General features: G+C 44.0%; 1 protein-coding gene across 1 annotated transcript in view; it reads left to right on the top strand.

Moving 5' to 3' along the window:
• The window catches only part of SLX4 (SLX4 structure-specific endonuclease subunit), a 495,651-nt gene that overhangs the window by 430,397 nt on the left and 41,390 nt on the right, over positions 1-23,864 (top strand). The window contains exons 14-15 of the mRNA XM_078663139.1: positions 297-758; positions 7,957-8,312. Coding sequence (XP_078519265.1) covers positions 297-758; positions 7,957-8,308 — 814 coding nt within the window. The 3' untranslated portion in view covers positions 8,309-8,312. The remainder of the gene's footprint in view (positions 1-296; positions 759-7,956; positions 8,313-23,864) is intronic.

Here is a 23,864-nt window from a genome sequence, read left to right on the forward strand (position 1 = left end):
GTAAGACTGTTTTTGTAGTGACCTCTTTTTCTCTGCTAAAAAATAAACCAGTATTACATTTTTTGCCGCACATACCTTTTGCTGCTGTAACAGTTTCAACCTTTTCTCTGTGATAGGTAGTATATATACAGTAAATTCTGTTTCGGTCTTTATTTGAATATGCTTGAAGAGTGCTTCTTCTCAGGGCCTTGTGCAAATGTAAAGCGCTCCAGCAACAACCTGATGTGGCCTGCCCGATACAAACCTCAAATATATAAATCAGTAATTCTGTATAACTTTTTAATTTTGTTTTAAAGGTTTGGGGTCCGCCCTCTCCCAAAACGTCAAATGGTTTTAAAGCTGAAAGAGATTTTCACGTACACTCACCAGACAATGAGCTCTGACTCTGAGGAGGAGATTCCTACTAGCCAGCTTCAGGCAAGAGTCAAGTCTGTGTGCCTCACCCAGCGCACAGAGGGTGTAAGCGCAGCACAGCAGGGATGCAGCAGTACGACAACCTCCAAGAAACGAAAGATAGGTGTCTCCAGTAAACCTACATCAGAAAGCAGCTCAGAGGGCTCTGCAAGGACCAGCAAACAGAGATTTAAAAAGCCAAGTGAGAGAAAGAAAACCACTTCAACTGCGGCTAGAAAAAAACAAACAGCAAATGTATCACCTGCTAAATCTCCAATAAAGGATAGCCTTCACTGCATCACTGCATCCCAGGAGTCTACTGCATCTTCAGCTGCTGGTAGTGATATCTCCTTAGAGTCGCAAAGGTAAGAAAGGTCTTTGGGCTTGAAGACAGGCTTGCAAGCCCCTTGGTAGAATGTTAATTGATCGGAAGCGGACTACAGACATGTTTGTATTTATATAGGAAAGGGTGCATCATATCAGAATAGTCAGTGAATCAAGAGAAGCATTCCCTTCTCTGTGGGAACTTAAAACGTGTTTGATAATATTCCTCTCATTTGTACAAATCAGTTATAATGAACAAGGACAAGAATCAATATTGTTCAGTTGGAGGTGCTAGACAAACATGTAGGATTGTTGATCGTTAGCCCTCACATTTACAATGCCCCACAATTAGCAATTGTAAACTCCACCATGCACCTACGAAGAGTCTGAATACCAAAATATTGCATGGTTGCTAATATATTTTCCACCATTTAAACCTGCTCCGGCCACCAATGCCCTCAAGTTTCATGCACTCATTCAGTAGAAATGCGTTGCTTACCTGTAACTGCAGTTATCCAGTATTGGTATCTTTCATAGATTCACATGCCTGAATCATTCCCTGTCGTCGGGATGGGAGTCCCCGGTACATAAATAATGTCCCATTAGACATATAGAGTAATAGGCCAAAGGCCCCACATTAGTAACATATCCATGTCCTTTTGTAAAAAGGACCAATCTCTAGAGAAGAGCCAATCAGCTATCACCTCCCTCTAAAACGCTCCTGGAAGGAGCTCCTGTCCCTCAGATTTTCGTAAGCACCGTGCTAAGTAGGCGTACTACTAAGAGAATTAGATGAGTCCTTCCAGGGGAGGCTGGAGGGTTGCATGTGAATCCATGAAAGATACCAATACTGGATAACTGCAGTTACAGGTAAGTAACGCATTTCTTATCCAGTATTAGGGTATCTTTCATAGATTCACATGCCTGAATCAGAGTAGCAAGCAATGATAAGCACATTTCGGATGGTACAGCATATACAAATTCACCAGATAATAACGTATCAAAGTGACACATAGAAAAGTATCAAATTGTAATCAAAGATACCATTAAGAAATACAAAAGAGAAATGTGCGTATACAAGAAAGGATGGTGGGATGAAAAGAAGGCTCATCTCTATCGAAATAGATGACGAAGGACTGCTTGTCCCACTGCAGCATCCTTCATGAGTTCTGTATCCAAGCAGGAATGCTTGGTGAATGTATGCTGCGTCTTACAAGTTGCCGCTCTGCAAATGTCTATGATAGGCACACCTGCGAAGAGCGCCATGGATGTAGACATCGCTCTAGTGGAATGGGCCCGTACTCTAGAATGCAGGGGTTGCCCCGCCTGCTCTTGACAGAATGTAATAGCTACAGAGATCCAGCGAGAGATACGTTGTTTAGTGAGTGGAAGACCTTTTCTATGTTGACTGTAAGCCCCAAAGAGTTGGTTGGATTTGCGGAAGGTCTTTGTCTTCTCGATATAAAGCTTTAGGCAGCGTTTGAGATCCAGAGAATGCAGAGTTCTCTCTGCCATAGTGCAAGGATTTGGAAAGAAAGAGAGTAAGACTACAGGCTCGTTGAGGTGGAAGTCCGACTGGACTTTTGGCACAAATTTTGGATTTGTTCGTAATATCACCCTGTTTTGTTTGAATTGAAGGAAAGGTTCTTGAATTGAAAAAGCCTAGAGCTCACTTACTCGTCTCGTTGAGGTAAGGACGAGAAGGCCCGCCGTTTTCCAAGAGAGATGCTTAATATCAGGTGTGTATCGGCTCAAAGGGATGTTTCATGAGCTGAGCAAGAACTGTGTTGAGTTGCCAAGCAGGAAGTAAAGTCTTCACAGGAGGAAAAGTCCTGAACAGGCCTTTAAGAAACTGCTTGATCAATCTGTTAGACCAGAGAGAAGGGCCAGCAGAAGATCTTCTGTAACAGGATATTGCCGCCAAGTGAACCCTGATGGAAGCGTGAGCAAGACCTGAGTGTGCCAAATGGAGAAGGTAAGGCAATATTTGTACTGGAGAAGAAGAAAAAGGGTGTATTTTCTGTGACTTACACCAAATGCAGAACCTTTTCCACTATATAGAGTATGTCTTGATAGTACTGTCCGCTCGAGCCCGAGCCAGAACAGCTCTACAATCCAGCGGAATGTCTAGATTCTGAAATTCCTTGAACTCAGGAGCCAAGCAGATAACCTGAGAGATGTCAGATCCGGATTCTGGACTTGCTGATGGTTCATTGTGAGGAGAGAAGGGAACGGTTTCAACCGGATTGGTGGTTCCAGGGAGAGAAGGTGAAGCTCTGTGAACCAATGCTGTTGTGGCCAAGCTGGGGCTATCAGAATAAGTATGCAAGGCTCCGCTTTCAATTTCCTGAGAACTCTGGGAATCATTGGAAACGGTGGAAAAGCGTATGCAAAGACGTTGCACCATGCGATCGAAAATGCATTCCCTAGAGATCCCTTCTGGGGATGCCAGCTTGCGAAGTGTTTGCATTTGGCGTTCTGCCTTGTAGCGAATAGATCTATGAGAGGAGTGCCCCATTGTGAGAATATTTGTCGAGGGTCCACTGGTCCAATTCCCACTTGTGACACGTCTGTTACCTGCTCAGAGAATCGGCCAGAACGTTGTCTGTTCCTGGGACGTACTCTGCCCGAAGGAAAATATTGTGCAGGATCAACCAGTTCCAGATTGTTTGCGATTCGTGAGAGAGTGTTAGCGAGCGAGTCCCTCCCTGTTTGTTGAGATAGTGCATTGTCGTGGTATTGTCCGTACGCACAAGCACTAGATAATTCCTGATTATTGGTAGGAAAGCTTGAAGGGCGATGAAGACCGCTCGCAGTTGGAGGAGATTTATATGAATTTTTTTCTCGAGGGGTGACCACTTCGCACTTATCTGTAGTTCTTGGAGGAAAGCTCCCCAACCTACCAGTGACGCGTCTGTTGTGATGATATGCGGCGAAGCTGGAAGCAAGAAAGGCAAGCCTTGAGAAAGGTTCTGAGGACAAATCCACCACCGCAGATCCTTGACCATTTGAGGGGTCATTCGTATGACATCGTCGAATGAACCTGTGCATTGGACCCGTTGAGCTGAGAGTGCCTCTTGAAGAGGGCGCATGCGGAGACGACAGTGTGGAACCAGTAAAATGCATAATGACATCATTCCGAGCAGGGACTTGAAAAGGCGAACTGTTAAGGACCTCTTGGAACTTATGAGAATAGCCAATGAAAGAAGCCTGTCCTTTCTTTCTTGTGATGGAAACGCCTTCCTCCGGCTTGTGTTGAGGGTAGTGCCTAGGAAATTTATACGCTGGGAAGGCAGGAGGACCGACTTGTCCCGATTGAGTGTGAGTCCCAAATGATCGAAAAGCTGTAGACAAGCGTTGGAAGACCTGGACGCGTCTTCTAGGGATGGTGCCTTGATTAGCCAGTCGTCCAGATATGGAAAAACTTGATGGTGTTGTTGCCTGAGATATGCAGCCACTGGAGATAGGCATTTTGTAAAAATGCGTGGTGCAGATTTGAGCCCGAACGGTAGGACACGGAACTGAACGTGGCTGCCCGCTACTGCAAACCTCAAGAACTTCTTGTGATTCCGGTGAATAGGGATGTGAAAAAAAGCATCCTGAAGATCCAGAGACACCATGTAGTCTTCTGCATCTAGAAGTTGTAGAACTTCCTGAATTGTCACCATACGAAATGACTGCTTTTTCAAGAATCTGTTGAGGGATCTTAGGTCTAAAATTGGTCTCCATTTTTTCTCCTTTTTCTGTATCAGGAAAAAACAGGAATAAAATCCTCTCCCCCGTTGAGAATGAGGAACTCTTTCTATAGCTCCCTTCTGGAGCATAAGTGAAATCTACTCTGAGTAGAATACGTAGATTTTTGTGAAGCATAGGTCGGGGAGGAGTTCGGAGAGGAATATGAATAAACTCCAGTGAATGACCGAATTGAACCAATTGCAGAACCCAATGGTCCATTGTAATTTGTTTCCAATTTTTCAGAAAATGGCAAATTCATCCTCCAACTGGCGGAGATGAAATGGAGACTGACTGAAGTGAAGGGTCATTGTCGTCGAGCAGCGCCTTTCTGTTGACCCTTGCCACGAAAGGAGGATTTAGTATAGGACGATTGCTGCTGCTGACGCTGTTGGTACTGTGGTCGATATTGTTGTCCAGAAGAGTAGGACGACCGATTCTGGTAATCACCTCTAGAAGAGGACTGCCCTCTCCCTCTTGATCCACGAAAGGAAGTATTTTTGAATTGGAGGGTAACCAAAGCTCTGGCCGTGTCGGTATCCTTTTTTATACCTTGGAGAGCTTCATCGATATGCGGCCCGAAAAGAGGCTGGCCATCATATGGCATATCCAAGATTTTCGTTTGTATTTCAGGTCGAAATGAAGTTGCTTTCAACCAACCCTGGCGTCTTAACACTGCTGTGCCAGCCAGCTGTCGATATCTAGTAGATGCGATATCCATCGCGCAATCTATTATCTCCGATGCTGAGCGTTCACCTTCAAGCAAGATCTTTTTTGCTTCTTCTTTTGATTCTTCTGGCAAGGCTGCCTGATACGGAGCTATGGCTGCCCATAACTGTCTATTATAACGTCCTAACAGCGCCAAGGCATTGGACGCTCGTACTGTCAACGCGGACATTGAAGAAAAACGATTTCCGATGTTATCAAGCTTTCGGCCTTCCTTATCCAGAGGAGCAGTTAGTGGGGCAGAAGGATTCTTTGATTTTCTTTGAGCGGCCTGCGTTATGACAGAGTCTGGTTTGGGGTGTCCTATCAAGCAAGCTGGAGTAGTATCGGGCGCTCTGTATTTTTTATCCAGGCGAGGCTATACTGAGGGCACCGAGGAAGGGTTATGCATAATCTTCAAACCCTGACCCCATAAGTATTCTATCATGGGTATAGATATGACCGACTTCTTGAAAGGCTCCTTAAAATCATACAAGAAGCAAGCTTGTTGGTGTGCAGTCATGGGTGTTTGAAAACTTTGAGCCGCTCTCTCAACTATGTTATGGAATTCCCCGATGTCCTCAGGCAGTGAGTCAGCCAGAGCAGGCACCGGAGAAGCAGGACAGGGAATGACATAGTCGTCCCATTCATCATGGGTAGACTGGGAATCATGGAGTTTGCCCTCTTCATGCGGATCCTCCTCCTCATCATCAGTAGATGGAGGATGCTGCAAAACGACAGGCTCCGGCTGTAAATTCAAAGGTGGAGGTCGTGGTCTTGGTGGTGGAGACACCGTTGGGGGTTGAGGTTTAGTGGATGTAGGTAACCTCTGTTTATAGTCTGTAACGAGGTACTGTAGGTCTGAAACCAAGGAGGTGGTAGGCAAACCATAGGCGGAGGAGGCAGCTGATATTCTTCCCTATAAGCTGTCTGATCCTCCTGATCTTGTTCCTCCTTATCTGAACTATCTTGGTACTTTACATTAAGTTCAGAGGGGCTTGTCGCTGTTTGAAACATACTGCCCTCGTCAGAATCCTCCTCTTCCAGAAGACATGCTGGAGGCAGTGGTTGGACCCTACGGCCGGTGTCAACGTACGCTTTGTGATTTTTAGATGTACGTATGCACTTTTTAAATTTGAATCCTTCGACGGTGAGACGTCGACAGGTTTCATTGCCGATGGAGTTATCATTGTCGGAGCCGTCGTCGACACCGCTGCCATCGACAATGGAGATTTCGTCACCGGTGGTGTCTTCGTCTACGGAGCCTTCGTCGACGATGGAGTGGACATCGACGGGACAGTCTTCGTCGTCGAGCTCGTCAACGACCCAGTCATCGGCGATTGTAGCGTTGACTGTTGCTTGGACATTGACGATGTTTTCTTTATCTTTAATGTCGACGACACAGTCTTACCGGCCCTCGACGATGGAGTCGTAGACGTGGATAATGAAGACGCCACCACAGACGTGGATACAGTCGTCGTCGACGAAGTCACACATAAGGCCGTAGACACAGATCTTCTCGTCGCTGAAGCCACCGTCGACGATGTCGTCGACGGAGTGGAAGAAGGCTTCTTAAAGGTGTGAACAACTTCCTGAGAGGACGCCTTTGATGATAGAGCCTTAGAATGTACCTCTGAAGACTTTTTATGTGTCTTCTTCTGAGGAGGCTGCGACAAAGGGCCTGGAGAAGCTACCCTTGGTCTTTTCTGAGAGGATTTAGAGGATATGGAAGAGCCCTCACTCTCCTCAGAAGACTCCAGTTGGTCTTTATCTCTAAGCCTCTGCAGCCAAATTAAGAGGCGTCCCTCCCGATCTTTGAAGGTTTTAGTGCAAAAGGTACGACATACCTTGCAGTCTTTAGAAGAGTAGTCCGGGTAAAGGCAGTAGAGATAATCTTTATGCTGGTCATCTAAATGAAGTCTCTATTTTCCACAGGAACCACAGGGCCTAAAAAGACCTTTCTTAGGTGTCTCAGCCATGAAGAACCAAAGAACTTCAGTCAGAGGATGAAAATATGAAGCAAGAAAATACTGGAAATCCAGAAGAGAAGTAAACTGAGCAGAGCTCAGAGGAGACTACCTTAGCACAACGTGCGGTAGAAAATCTGAGGGACAGGAGCTCCTTCCAGGAGGGTTCTAGAAGGAGGTGATAGCTGATGGGCTCTTCTCTAGAGTTTGTGTTACTAATGTGGGGCCTTTGGCCTATTACTCTATATGTCTAATGGGACATTACTTTATTTATGTACCGGAGACTCCCATCCCGACGACTGGGAATGATTCAGGCATGTTAATCTATGAAAGATACCCTAATACTGGATAAGAATGAATGCCTTGTCAAATCATTGCAGAGTGTAACAAAACGCAGGTTAGCATTGAGTGGCACAATCACAGTTGGTGTGATTCTATCACTGGAACAGCAGTATGTCCAGCAAATTGTGATCGAGTCGCAGTAATTGTTGTAGTGAGCATTTCAGTAATGTAATAGCACAGCATGGCACAGTTAAAGATTGAGATATTTTGTAGAATGGTATGCAGGGTCCAGTACTGGAATGTGGAAGCAGAATTATAGCTGTGATCTGTAGTGTAGCAGCATTGAACTCTACAGTATAGGATAGTAGCACAGGAGTACAGCTGTGGAAGTTTTCCAGCTCTGCTGGTGAAAATAGAGATGTTTTAATTGGGAGATCGGGGCAGCAATGGTAGTTCCTGCAAGCATGGCAAGCCGCTAAGTTAACCATTTCAGATAGCTGTTTGATATTATACTTGTGCCCTAGCTCTGTTGAATAATATGTCCTTTTTTTAGCTCTTCGACCAATGAGTTTGAAACTGCATTTGCCTCTGGTGAGGAAGAAGAGGAAGAGTCCATCTCATTATCCCAGGCTGCTGACAAGGAGAAGGATAAGGTGGAGGCAGTGAGACGGTACCTTCACTTAAACCCCGACTTGCACAGGAAGATACTCTTATATGAGCCTATTGAGCTGTCAGGACTTCAGGCCGAGCTGAAGCAGAATGGAATAAAAATTTCTATGGGAAAGCTTTTGGATTTTCTAGATACTAATTGTATCACATTCACGACTGCTGCAGCTAGGAAGGAGAAGCTTGGAAGGAAACAACAGAAGCAAGGAAAGAAGAAAGTAACAGCAAAGCGATTCTGAGCAGGTCAGGCTGTTCATATGTGCTCTACCAAAATATCATGTCCGCTTCTTCTTCCTCTTCATTACTTCCTTCTTTTCAGAGTCTAACCTGTCACCTTAGTATTTAGTCATTCTTTACATTGTGGTCTTGGCAAGGATGCCCTAAATGTCTTTACTTATGAATGTGATGTATGTATGTACTGGTATTTGTTGAGCACAAACCTAGCTTGGAATCAGCTGAGCACTGAACACTAGGCACAGCCCCCCATTGAAGATGCAATTTTTGGGATCAGGGTCAAGAGTAGATTGTATTTATGTATGTGTTGGTATGTGCAGATTGCGAATATGGCTCAAGAATGAACATGCGGGAGTGTAATGTCCGAGGAAGTCATAAGTCTTATCTTATTTTCTTTCAGAAGATGAAGTTGAAGAGCTTGTTAGATCTGTGTTCAGAATTTCATTTCTCCATCATGGGGTTTCCTTTGAATTCAGGAACAGTAGAATATTTCTGCCAATAACAGAGTATGTGCCGAATCTCAGAGTACCACTTTAAATATTTGTTTTCAAATTTGAAGGACATTAAAAAAAACATGCCTATAGTTGACTTCTTGTTCAGGTTTTTTTTATTTTGAATGTAACCATAATCAAAGATACTCATTCATGTTAAAAGGTGTTTGACTGAAAATGCCATCCTACGATAGCATTTATATGAATAATAAAAAGGCAAATAGTGTTCCTATACTCAAGGGAACTACTGAGCAGAGAATTTGCACTGTAATTTCAAATATTATAGAAACTGCCCTGTCCTATAATACAGAGGTAGTCTGACAATTTGATTTTCTGCTCAAAGTGCTGGGAATCCTGAATAAAGAAAATTTCTCCGGGGCCTAGTTTGACTCTAAATTAATTTCTGTGTGTAGAGTTGCATTTGATGTTACCTTTGTTTTTCACCTATTGGAGGTTAGGATATTTTTCTTCTACTTTTGGTCTACATGTTTTCGATTCAACTTTGCTCCCCCAGTCAATATGCTGGCTCTCTATCTTTCTGTTAATGGGTAGAACTCAGAGAAGTATAAATGTAGCTATGTTTGTGTTGTATGCCTTTGCATCTCTCCATTAAGTATACAATTTGTAAATACCAGCCCATGAATAACGAACAACTTATTGTAAAGTGATAAAACAAAATCAAGTATTGACAAAGCACTGCAAATACACCAAAGCCCTTAACTCTTTCAGTGCTGAGGCTCCTGTCTGCCGCCTCATCCTCCACTCCCTCTGTCACAGGGTAATTTGCACTTAAGCCTTCTTCTTCCCCCCACAAAGTATCAGGGTCAAATTTGTGTGACTTTTATTTCCATACGTTGGTCATTCTAAAAGTAACTACAGTCTCTGAATTTCCTTGAGAGAAGTGAGAACTTAGGCAAAATGTAGCTAAATTTAGGTTTTTTTCGGAAATAAGGAAAAATGTGCTATGCAAGAAAGTGTTTTTCGAAAGTATTGGATATTTCAAAGTGGGAGTCCCATGATACCATAGAAAGCAGTAGTCAAAGACCTACATAGACGTCAATGTTAAAAGATTTATTTCAACAGCTTATCAGGATTATTTAAAAAGACCCAAGTCCAGCCAATCAGGCGACAGCACCCTTTAGAACCTTCATCATAAGAGCACCAGTTCCACAGATTTTCTACCCGACATTGTGTGATGGGAGTCTCCCTGAGCTCTGCTTAGTTTTCTAGAGTTTGGTTTACATTAGAGAATAATTTTCTTCAATTCAGATTTATATTTTCCTTTATCATATTCAGACTACCTAAATATGTTCGAACCACCTAAAAAGGGACTGTTTAGCCATGTGGGACCTGTGGCAAAAAGAGATTGCACAGAGAAGATCCACTTCAGTGCGTTTACTGTTTTCATCCATAAAGTTGAAGACTGCTAGATATGCCACACTTTCTCTCAAAAAACTCTCATAGACAGAGAGGGAAGAATGTTGCTTTGGCTGTAGAAACCAAAGCCTACAGAAAAGCCTCTCTCTGAGGAAGACAGTGAAGACTCCTCTAAGACAGAAAAATCCAGTAAGAGGGATAGGCCTTCTGAAAAAGTGCCTCCAGGGTCACCAAAAAAGACTTTGAAGAAGACCCACCATCGGTCCTCAGGACATTACCGAAAATCTGAGGAGCATCCTCATACTTACAAAAAGGAGAAATTCTCCACAAAATATGTTTCATCTGAACCCACTTTCCATCTCAGAAGGAAGTTCCCCATAACAAATCTTCCAAATCCCTTCAGTCGACGACAAATCCTCTAAAAACAGTTTCTGCACCTCAGTTCGAGTTCTTGTCGATGACGGCACCATCAACATCGACAGTGTCAGTGGTCACCACCACTAGGATGACATCTACATTCACGCCAGCTGCATCACCAATAATTATCACATAGTCGCCAGTAGCATTGACAACAATGATATCATCTAGGATACTTTCAACAATGACACCTTAAACCAAAAGGTAGTTAGGAAAATATCCAAAACATCTTTGACGACTACAACGCCGACCAAAACCCCGTCAACGCGGACGAGAGTCCCATTGACGAAGACACCTCCATAACAAATATGACCAATGGCGTTTTTGGCAACAAAGGCACCATTAACACCTCTGATGCCTGTCTCAATTATTTCTATTGAAAATCTCCCACAGAAACACTATTACCTGCCCGTACATCACCAAGTAAAGTTTCACCTTTCCTGCCTGCTCATTTATTAGATGATGAAGACTCATAGGATGAAGGCCCCTTTGTAAGGTAGTGCATAGTCCCTCCGAACGTCATGTGAAGTGCCAGGAGGATGGGGACCAATGTTATACAGGTAAACAACCAGTATAGTATGAGAATACGTACTCCGATTATGGTCAGCAGGGCCAACTGGAGCAGTCTGCGCAAATGCCACTGAGTTAGTCATCAATCTCTAGCAGATGCTCCAGGACTATTACAAAAGATTCCCAGATCCTGCGACAACTGATGCTCCACAGCAACCACCAAAAACCTCTCCACCGATCCAGACACCAGTCACTCACATACCACCTATATTATCAGCAACAGTGACCCCTTTACCTACACTTGCAAGTGAATTGGCTGACCCACCAGCGGACAATCCACCTTCCTCAGACAAGGATAGCGAAGATGGGGGAGATCTGATATTCTGCTTCAGTACCTAACGAGTGGTATAACTATCTGATCCCAACACCATCCCCACCTGCACCACTGGAAGTGGACTCACCACAAGATGACATTGGTGGTTTCCACAACCTCATGGAGAGAGCAGCAACATGTTTTCAGCTTAACAGAGCCAGAATCCCTGGTTTTCCAAGAATTTCTAATTCCAGTGGAACCTGAATTAATACTATCTCCAAACAGCCAGCCTCCAATAGAAATTCAGTTTTGGGTACGAAACTCTGGGGGGCTTACCAGCCCATAGATATTTCGTCAGCATGGCCTGCAGATCAGCGAGGAAGGTATGCGGAAGGACAAAAGGAAAGTTTTGCAGAGTTTTTAAAATCTAGCAAGTATAATCATCTTGCAGAGCACAGCTCTACCCATTATGGAGAGCAAGAGTGAGGAGTAGGCCTCCAAACCCTTCTGCTGCAGTATAGGGATATATTTAAGTATGAAGCCTCACGTTGGTCTTGTGTTACATAGAGAGCCACAGGTATTGGAAGTACGTTGTGGGTACACAGATGTGGGAGCCAGAGACCTACAGAGGACCCGAAATAGGTTCTAATGTGGATTCAGGCCAATTAACCTGTAATCTTGCGGTGTCCCCATATATCTGGAGCATCTTCATGAACCTTCCTAAGGAGAGCTGTGAAAGATAAGCAAATTATCTGCTTATAATGCATTCTTGTCCTCCTATCCAATAAACCAACAAAATTCCACCAGATGGGCATCTCATCAGTCCCTTTCTGCAAAAGGGTATATAGGCAAGGAGAAGCAAGGACAGGGTACAGCCTTGCTGGGGGTACCACGTTCTATGGAAAATGGGGGCAGGGTGCAGTACACCATTCACTCTGACCTGCGCCTCTGGAGCATAATATAAAGCTTTTACCAAGGTGATAAAGCTTAGACCTATGTTCATTTTCTCTAGTATGAAAAAGGGAGGGCCAGTACACCATGTCAAATACTTTTTCATAATCAACGGAGACCAGCGCTGCTGGTCAGATTCCCTGGCCAGAACAACAAGAACATGCCTTCAGGAGTGTGTGGTTCTTCTTCTGGGCATAAAGCCTATTTGGTCTTCATTTATAAGAGTTCGTATTACCCTATTCAATTGAGAGGCAAGTGTTTGAGCTAGTAATTTCACCTCTACTTTGAGTAACGAAATGGGTTAGTAAGAAGAGCACTCTTCTGGTAGCTTACCCGGTTTGAGAATAGAATAGTAGTGATTGTGGCTTTCTTGAGGTCCGATAAGAAACTGTTGACTCATACCACGCTGAACAGACTTAGTAAGTGTGACAATAGGAGGGAGGATAATTTTTAGTAGAGTTCCGCAGGAAGGCCGTAAGGCCTGGGCGCTTTGCCGGACGTCATCACAACTATTGCCCCAATACCTCCTCTAGCATGAGGGATTGGTCAACCTCTGATCCTTCATCATCTGTGAGTGACTTAATGATGAGATAGTTCACCATAGGGTGAATACGTTTTATTGCAAATGGGGATTGTGCCTTATCTAACACCCACTCTTAGCAAACCTCTCAGTTGTTCAGACCAAGCCTGTGATCTTCAAACCTGTAGCACAGGGGACTAATGGAACAATTGTAACCTCTTCCTCCCTCCAAGCTGGCAGTGGAGCAGCTTTTTCTTTTTCTTATGATATTCATATACTTTATATCCGGATTGCTTCAAGGCTAAATTCGTCATATCCAGTAAGTTGTTTTTCATCGTCTGACACCTGCACAAGGCATCTGTCCTCACTGTCTGACCAGTGTGCCCTCGGCCAATGCTCATTAGACAGTATTTCTCCTTCAAGGTTTGCAGTCTCTTGCTCCCTGTCTCTTTCTCTACCCATAAATTATGAAAAGACCTGCCCACAAAGCATAGCTTTAAAAGCTTCCCACCGTATACCCAGCGAGGCAGCTGAGGGGGCAATCAGCTCAAAATATTCATGATTGCATCCCTAAGGGAATCTACAAAACTTCATCCCTCTGTCACCATGCATTAAGACGCCATATCCCCTTAGCACCCTATCGAGGATGAGGTAGTTGCCTCTCCATGGGCACGTGGCCTGAGGGACCTCTTGGGCGGATCATCACCTCCGTTGTGACACATAGATGTGCTACTGTGATAAAAATGTAATCTGATTATGAGTGATGCCTATGTGGTGCCGTCTCATGTGTGTATTGCTGCTTGTTTCAATGCCATGCACTCCAGGTGTCCTCCAGACCCAAGAGCGGACCTGTTTAGCAAAGACCGTTAGCCTGTCAGTTTGAGCAGGAGAATCTTCATCCATGTCTGTGTCATAAACTACATTAAAGTCACCCTCTATAGCCAGCTTGCCCCTTTGGGGCACTTAGGAGCAGTGATGTTAGTGCTTCCAGGGTATTGTTGACCATAGACGGGGGTGCATTTAAACTACTGAGGCCCCTTCTAACATACTATCTAGCAGTACGAATTTGCTCAGCTTATTTAAATGGACCTTAGAGACCACAAACAGGAAGAATTTATGCAGTAGAATTGCCACTCCTTGCGAGCCTCTAGCAAATCCTGCATGGTGTACCCTATTGTACTGATAACAGCCTAAGAACCTATAGTTGGTGCCCATTAAATGATATCTCTTGGAGGAGCAAGTACCTCAAGGCCATAGGTTCTAACATAGGACATCACCGCCCCCCTTTTGATTTTATCAGGGAGCCCGTTGATGTTCTAACGTCATAGCAGATGACTGCCACGCAATGTTACTATACGTGTAAGTGTTAGAGCAAAAATCAGATTAAGTGCTTTGGCTGTTCCCACTGCTTCACTCATTAATGTAAATAAACTCAACTGACCTAACCCCCCAACAAACCCTCCTCCCTATACTTCCTTACTAGAAGCATTGGTTGCCCCAAACTTTAAGGAACACACAACCACCTAACAACCTGTTGCCAACCTTACTTTTACTGCCTTTAAGTCCATTCAAGGTTCACAGCAGATGTAGGGTGTCATGCCATGTGACATCAGGTGGAGTTGTTTATTCGTCCATCATTATCATCTTACTTATGGGGATTTGAAATCACTATGCGTACGTCCATGTTTGTGGCATTGTGTCCCCTGTCCTTTGGATTATCACCTAGAGACGGGATGCCCTCCTTAATCTTCGCCTCCTGTAGGAGCAACGCTGCATTTCAGTCCACCTCGTCAACTTTTCACTTCCTCTCTTGTCCTCTCCAGGAAGTGCTACTTCCTCCAAGTTACACATGGATCTCTCCTCGATCCATTCCCAAACACAGTCGGCAAGGTAAAAAAAACAGAGCCTTCCTATGAAATATAACTTTTGGTTTCGCAGGTTACTGCAACATGTATTGCATTTCCACTACTTGGAGTTTCTGTTTAACTTGAACAAAGGTTCTCCTCTGGTGCTGGTCATGTGTAGTCATGGAAAATGAGGATCTTATGGAGTCCAGACTGGTTTTGCCCAGGCCTTTCACCGTCTTCAGTATCAATTCAGTCTCTATAGTTTAGGAAGTGGGCAATTGAAGGGCGCTTCAGGGCAACCGGTGAAGCCTTCTGGAGGAGCAACTGTGTGCCCATTCTGTCAAGAAACAAGAGGAGAGGTGATCCAGAGCTAGTACTCCAGAAATGCTTCTGGTTGTGGGCTTTCAGCCCCCTCAAGGACCCTTGTGAACCGAAAGCTGTTTCTCTATGTGCAGTTCTTTGCATCTTCCACTCTGGACACCAGTTCACATGTTGGAGCTCTATAATTTATGCACCATCTGTGAGAAGGTGGCCTGGTATATGCTGTCCACTAATTAAAGTGGGCACCTTGCACCAGTCCGCACGACCCTTATGATGTATGACGTCAAAGATAACTTTTAGAATGCTATCCTAGTGGTAGCTGTGGAGAGCAGCCTTCAGGCTTAATCTTGAAAGAATGTAAAGCAGCTTGTTTTACCAAAATATCACTTCTTGAATGACTAAATGAATGATAGTAGATATATAAAAATATGTATTTATTAATATAACACTCTATACTATCCTCTACATGAGGATAGAACACAAAGCACACAATACGAGATCAATAGAACAGTTGTAAGTAGCACAATACATAGTGGGCACCAGGGGGAGACCAAACCATATACTAAAATAATGGTATAATAATCACGACTTGACTAGAGACAGTACCTAGTGCACGTAGAATCACTGGGACCCCCAGGAACCACCCAAGGTGCTGACACAGGGAACCCACAGAGGACGGGTGCAGTGAGGAAACACGACTCGTGTTCCGTATTACTCTATGGAAAAGTCGCGGTTGGAAAGTTAAAGTTTAAGGACACTTCTAGGAGGACTTTGCGCAAACCCTTTGGAACTTAAGAGGTTAGAGAACCCCCTCCCACCCGTGGATACCCTAGTACCAGAGTTACCTATCCCAGGGGAGCCGGGTGCATAGGTATGAATTGGTGTCGGAAACCTCCGTCGTTCTTTATGGAAGGAAGTGAAGAAGTACTGCTGCCTTGAAGGTGAAAAAGGGTCCAGTGGAATCCAAGCCTGGATTCTAGAAAGAAGGAACCGGAAAGCAGAGGGAACAGAGTCTGAGTCACTTCAGAGTGACCAGGGGCTCGGTAGACGAATGCCCAGCGATGTCGGGTGCTTCAGGTGCAAAGAAGGGATGCTTGACTCTGCAGCCACGAGGACCATGACTGATGCGAGCTGTCCCACGAAGGATGTCGAGTGCTGTGGGGTCAGTGTCCTGCGGGAGCACCAACATTCCTTGGAAGAAGCAACCCACGCAGGAAGGTCAAACAGGTTATGGTGTGAACCAGAAAAGTCCAGGGGACCTACCAAGCAATGGGGAGTCAGGGTGCGTCTGGAGCAACCGGGAAAGCCCAAGAACAATCAAAATGACCCTCAGGAGGACCCACAGGCCGAATGACCAGGAGTGGTGCAGGGACTTCTGGCAAGATTTCAAAGCACCAGCCCACGGAGCACTCGGTGCGAGGAGGCCAGAGTTCTTTGGTGCAAGTACTGCTCAGGGTCAGGACTACACGGAGTCCAATGCACAAGCTCAGGAATCGCCAACAAGCATATGCAACTGCAAATGGACGCGGTACACAGGGGTTCGGGTTATGCAGTCCCCACGATAGATACTGACCTCAAACTCTGTGAGAGGGCAGATCGACCTCAGGGAACTTCAGAAACCCACCTCCTGTATTGCTGAAATCTTTGGAGTCTTCAGGAGCAGCAGACCAGTCAGTTGCAGTTTAGCTGCCTTCACTCCAAGGGAGATTCTTCTGTTGTCTTAAGTGCACCACAGGTCCTGCACGGAGCCTGTATGGAGCAAAGGCACAAACTAAGCTTAGGACGGAAAGGGGAACGAAGTTGAGCCCAGTCGAAGTCCAGCAAAGTCCAAGGTGCCCATACGGTCGAAGGTCAGTGGTTACTTCTTGTAGAATCTTGTCCACTTAAAATCTAAAGTCTTACAGCCAGGTAAGTCCTTTTGTACCCACAGGAGAGGGTTGGACAGATTCAGGGGACCCTCCTAGGGGAGGGGGCAGGACAGAGGGGTGGCTACACCCATGTCCTTTGTCCAGTTTCGTGCCAGAGCAGGAACCGATGGCTCCCAGAACTGGTATGAGCTGGACTATGCACAAGGACACCAAATGTGCCCAAGTGCAGACTTTCAGGCACTCTGAGAGTGTACCCACCCAGCTCCAATACTTTAAACCCTGCCTGGGAGGTGGTCACACCTCCCTGTGATAGGATGCCTATTGTGCTGCCTTCCTCTGCTCGTGCTTGGCTCAGCAGCTGGAGGGCAGAAATGTGTCTCTGGCTGGCAGGATCCATGTTGTGCTGTTCGGGTCGAGAAGACTGGCACCCGATAGACCAGTGACACCACAAAGCTCGCTTCTGAAGGATGGAATCATACCTCCCACATCAGTTACTGGTGTGGGGGTATGATTCCAAGGTGTTTGATACCAAACACAATATGTTTCTATGCAGCCGTTTTTGAGATAGCATTTACAGCGAGGTTATAATGCACCTCTACCTATTTGTCCGGCGGAGTCACAGACAACCCGAGAGAATGGTCTCCGAAGCCTGCAGAGAGGCTCTGCTCATGCAGGGGCACCATCTCACATAAAACCCAGCACCCTGCCTTCAGGATTGTTAAGGCCTGCTATAGGGGTGACTTATAAGTTTTAAGTATAGTGACCATTAGATATAGTGAACCTATATCTAATGTAAGTGGTGCAAGCACCATCTTTCACAGGCTGCAGTAGCAGACCTAGAGTTTCATTTTGCATGGCCTCTAATGGGTGGCATAATACATGCTTCAGCCCATGGGAGGCCTCTGGGGTACCTATGCCCCGGGTACATACGTACCATATACTAGGGACTGATAAGGGTACCCCAGTATCCAATCTGGAGTGTACCAAAGTACATGTAGGTCAATTTGAAGAAGAAAGCAGATAGACTGGGGTCCTGATTAGCAGGATCCCATTCAGACTAGTAAAATATCATGAAAAAAACAGGCAAAATGTTGGGGTAACCATACAGTCAGATCCTACCTTCCCACACCATCAGCTTCAGATCTTTCACCATGTCTTCCAGGGCAGAAATGCGGGTCTCTTTCACTAGTCTAGTGGTTTTACGGAGTTCTTGGTGTAGGAGTGCAACATTCTCACCCACCGCTCCAACCGTGACTTAAAAGGGCATGTAGGAGGACTGTATAGATTCCAGGATACATGTGTTAAGGAGAAAGCCCCAGCCCCCTACGTCAGGCCTCTCAGCCATCACCAGGCTTTGTGAATTTGTCCATTTTCCCCTGCCTGTGGAGCCCCTTGTCCATCACCATCATAGTACTGGGAAAACCGATTAATCAACCCGCCAGACCCGAGTCTTGGGCTGTTGTACCATGTGCTTCCTGTAAATATCAGAAAGAATATTATTAAGGAGACACAAGGACCATTTAGGGGCCTGTATCGCATGCAAATATAAATAACAATTTTACTGGTGGCCTCCATTGGAAGGTTACGTTTCTACTTTTATTGGCAATTGCACCATCTGCTTGGTATCTGATAAGCACTGGTAGGTACATGAGTCACCTATTCATATGTTCCCTTTGCCGAAGGAGGTTTGGCAAAAAGTGTCACTTGATTTTGCATATCCATTTGAGTTATTGCCTATTAACAAAAGCTACATGATGGTTTTGATTATTTACAAAAATGGAAGTATTTTGGTTTTACCTCCTCTCCAAACACTGATGCTATAAAAAATGTTTTTTAAAAATTGATGTAGAAGGAGCACCCAAAGAAATTGTTACAGACAGCGGCACTTACTTTACATCAGCAGCGCATGAAGGACTTCATTGAGGGTTTTCACATTACTCATCTCGAGTTGCGCTTTACTCACCTTCTGCCAATGGTTTGCTTGAACACATGAATAAGTTCTTAAAAGATGGTGTGCATACAACCTTGATCATGGGTCTTGAGTTCAAAATGTTTCGCAAGGAGAAAGTTTGGTCATATCTAGTAACGCCACACAGTACAACAGGTATGTCCCCATTTATGTTATTACGAAAAATATTTCCAATGCCTTCAGTTTGTCCTGACTGGGTGAGAGAGGTAAGCAAAAAGAGCACACCTGACTTGCAGACTGTTGCATCTAAAGTTGAAGAAATTTTAAGTCAGGTTAAAGAATGTTTGGCAAAACACACCATCTCAAAGAATTAACATTGAAAGCAGGGGTTTGAGTTTTTATCAGATATCACACTTAAGGTCAAGAAGAGTTCCTCACATTTTTAGATAACAGTTTGTGTTTAAGGAGTGTCTAAAGGTTCAGTATTCATAAAGGACAAAGGCTGGTGTAGTAAGATCTTGTCAATATTACCCAGGCGCAGACAGCCAAAATTCAAGCTGTGCGAAGTTATGATGGAAACAATTCCTCGGAACATTGTCAGTACCTGTATCAATTCTTCATTGTGTCGTGGCATCTTAAACAATTGTTTTCATTTACTTTTAACAATTTAGCTCAGATCTAACCATTTTTTCAGTTTCCTGGCAAGCCTTTGATTAAGTGGAATGCTTGGTAAGATCTTTTGAGAAGTATTTAATTCCAGTTGGAGCAGATGGCTTTGAACCTTAAAGAAAGGCCGCTAATTTGTTTAGTCTTTTGGGAAATGAAGGACAGTAAGTTTTTTTATAATTTGCCTCCAGCTGCTGGCACATCTGGCCAAATCCAGAAATTTTGATGAGTACTCAGAAGCGATTTCAAGACTTAGAGTCAAATTCTCAGAACAGCCTAGTGTTCTATTGGAGAGATTAATTTTTTTCAAGATAAAACAAATAACTGTTGAAGAATCCATATTATCATTAAGTGCATTAACTGCTATATGCAATTTTGGAGCATCTATTGACATATATTTTGGAGATCAATTTGTGTATAGGTGCTTTTAAAAAAAGATACAAAAAAACCTACTCAAGTCAATGTACTTAATTCGATCCACTTAAAACATAGATCATAAAAGTACAGGTCAGGTTAAAATAATTCAAGAAGATCACATTACCAATTACAGAAATATGATTGTACGAACTAGTTAACCTCTTGGAGCGTCTAAGGGTCTCCTATAACCCAGACTCTTCTGTCCCATACAGACCCACACAAAAAAGCCTTGCAGTAGGAAAACGCATATGAATGGATCATTACGTTTTTTAAGAAAGTACAATGCAGGTCGACATTGGCTAAAATTATATCGTCTTAAAATTGTTAATATATATCTTGCTCTTTCTTCCTTATAAAAACCGCAAAATAAAAATAAATGAAGATCTGACTGCTCTGAACTGTTATCACATGGGTAGGTTTTCAGTTCAGTAAGGATAAACCTCCTCGCGAGAAACTCTGACATCAGAGGGATTTGGTTCAAACAGAACCAAAGTAAAATATATCTGTGCTCTTAAGTTCCCAGTTTTCTCTAAATATGAGTACTCTCCTTCTAATGTGGGCGGAGTCAGTCTGTATAACAGTACTGTTGAGTATGCATGATTTTTTTTCTGTCTATCGTAAGCTGCCTAAGATAACAAATATTGCCTTTATTTCCTTCATCGTCATCTTCAGGCATGCACTGGGGTTAATAAACAATTCAGCTAAATCCAATGCAGTCAAAGTTGACCTTACATACTGTGTGTGTTATCCAGTTTCAAACCGATTTTTGTATAATAGTTTGGGTTAAGTGTACTGTGTCCCTACACCATTTTGAGTGCCATAACAATATTGGTGCAAGCCTTATGGTGTCAGTCACGTATGTTAATCCCAGTTCTGGATGGCAAATAAAATTGGGGCAGGAAGTGGGGAAGGACACAACTCTCCTAAAGAATCTATCCTCAAGTTTTTGGAGTGAAGCTATGGGAGCGGTACCCCACCCCCCTGCCCAATTAGTTGCAGTAGGTATTGTCTTCACCCCATATATATCTTTACTATGGGTTTGAATGGTTTTGAGCCAAGTTTCTTAACAAAGCTGGAGATGGCTGCCATACTACATGCCATCACTAAGGCCCTTTTATCCACCATATTTGACCAAGACTGGCTTTTTCCAAACAAAACCCCTAAATAAGGAAAGGTATCTACCGCCTCTAATCTACGAGACCCTATATAAAAATGTGGCCCTTTCTTAGAGGGCACTACCCCTGTTATTATGACAAAAGATTTTCATTCATGGGCCCTAATGATGTCATAAAATCGGCATAGGCCGTTATCAGGCATTGGAGAGCCACCCCAGTTCTGGCAATTAAGATCGCATCATCGGCACAGTCCAGTATTGGCAGAGTGAGGGTATCAAAAACAGGGCCAAGAAATTAAAATAAGGACATAAGATCGCAAATGTCTTAATTCTTATTGGCAAAGTGTTCGATATTAAAGTCAGTAGACTCCTGCTAGCTCTACCTAATATAGATGAGATTGCTTCCATTTTAAACGAACGGTACCCATCTACAAATATGTGGTCGATGGCCCAGGTCTCCTGTAGGCATAATATGTCCTGGTTCCGCCAGAAGTCCAACCAGTGTGCATTTCCCACCTTGAACCAATGCTCGCCATGTTCCAGAATGTTATCTTTAGCCGCGCTTTATACTCCCATATGGGGCACTCGGGGGGTTGGGGGGGGGGGGGTTTGCTCCTCTTGTAGTAACTGCCTTGGTATCTTCCTCCACGTTTTGGTTTAAATCAACCATAGATAGTCAGTCACAAGACTCTTAGGTCTGTCAAAGGGTCAAATCAGTTCTCTACTCTCAGCCCAAACCCACCTATTCTACCAGAGTTTACATTACCAATGAGGGAGGGCTTGTTACTAGATGGTGAAGTGGGACTAAAAATACTCCAGTGGTAGTACCAAGATCTGGGTCCTAGGTACAACAACATTATAAAGTTGTGCTAGCAAGTACCTGACTACGTATTGATCTTTAAAATTAATTATTACACAATCCTCCGTTAATTCTGGCAATCTCCTTGCCATGATAATGTGTTTGGCCAAACCCTCATTTCTTCTTACATAATTTCTGACGTGAGTAGTTAACCTGTGGAGTGATTTATCTATAAGCAGTTCCGTTGATTCCTTTTGACCCTCTCTCAACACCAAAACATTTGCCAAACCCAGGACAAGCGGTGTAGCAGCAGGGGGAAGATCTAATGTCTGGTACGGCTGCCTATTGTACCCTGCCACTCTGTAGTGTATTTTATCTAGGTACCTGAATCAATATTCTATTCTCTGCCCTTGTCCGGTTATAAATCAATAATATCCCTGCAACGGCATAGAAGCCCTTTTTTCATAATTCGGTCATAGCGCATGCTGTCACATTAAGCAAGCCTATTCCTCCAGCCCCCTAGAAAGCACACCGAGTTCTTAAACAAATCCAAGCCTCCAGCAACCTGGGAAATCCCCGCTGCTATTGTTTTGATTTCGTCCGAGAACTCCTGTAAAGCACTGTAAGAACGACCAGTTCTTAGTGACATCTTTATTGACGTCTTATGTCCATCCTTACGTCAACCCCGGCACCTTTCAGGTATAAATATACCGATGCTGCCTTAAGCAAACACACGGTGGTAATCCTGGAGCAGAGCAGCTATCTACTTCCGAAGAGCCCAGCTGATGCGAGAGCCCACGGACGCTGCCCCTCCCTTTTGACGCGCTGAGAAAGACGCTGTCTTTTCTCCTGCCGAGAAATCCAGCCTCCGGCGTTTCCAGCCTACCCTTGTTTCCAGCCTCCCCGTGACTGGGATACCGAGTCCTGAGAGAGAGATACCAGCCCTCCTGCCTTCTAATACCCAGGTACTGAACTGACTAAACCCTTACAGAGAATTCTTGAGTCAGATTCTTGGCAAACCAAACTTAACTTAAACTGCTACTTACTTACTCCCTCCCACGTATTAGGCTTAGGTCAGGTACACCGGGGAAGGCGTAGTTAGAAGCACCAGTTGAGTACGATTAGTCAATGTATATATGTATGTATCTATTTTATCCATTTTAAAGTATCATATGGCTAAGAAACCATATCAATGCCTTTACAGTATTATTTCATAATCCTGCTTTTACTGTATGCACTTTACTTAACTATAAGTATTGCAATTGTAGCAATTCATTTCTCTTGTATGAGGAAAGAGACTGCTCAATAAATAACACCTTTTATTGAAAACGCCCGTCTCTCTTTTTCTCTGCAATCTGGTGAAACTAAGTACGCACCTTTGACTGAGTGAAATAGCTGTCTTTTGTTTTCACACGACTCTAGAGATATACTCTTATTCAGGGAAAGCAAAGTTGTCATGTTTTATGGTTGTCAGAAACTAACCGCCTGATTCATCAAGCTAAATTGCACTCGCAAAGGGCAAGATTCTCAGAATCTTGCCTTTTGCGAGTGCAATCTTTGCATTTGGGATTCATCATCCCAAATGCAAAATTCGCTATTTAAGAATTCGCCCATTTGCGAAGAATTGAATTTAAGGAATCTCTATTTGAGATTCCTTAAATGCAATTCATGAAGCATTTTAAAATTGCGAAATTGCAATTTTGGGCCGCTATTTACCGAGAGGTCAGACCTCTCGGTAAATAGCAAAAACTTAGAAAAATGCATTTAAATGCATTTTTCTAAGTTGCATGTTACACACACACACATGTCCTTTGGACATGTGTGTGCGCAACACCAATGTAGATTACATTTCAGGGGTGCTACAGGGTGTCCTTTGGACACCCCTGCACCCTAGAAATCGCATCCTTATTAGCGATTAGCTAATTGCTAATCGCAAATAAGGAATAACTCCCCATGCATTCCTATGGGCCTGTGGGCCCATAGGAATGCATGGGGAGTTATTCCTTATTAGCGATTAGCAATTAGCTAATCGCAAATAAGG

This window comes from Lissotriton helveticus, chromosome 10 (assembly GCF_964261635.1).
Source record: "Lissotriton helveticus chromosome 10, aLisHel1.1, whole genome shotgun sequence".
NCBI classification, from domain to species: domain Eukaryota; kingdom Metazoa; phylum Chordata; class Amphibia; order Caudata; family Salamandridae; genus Lissotriton; species Lissotriton helveticus.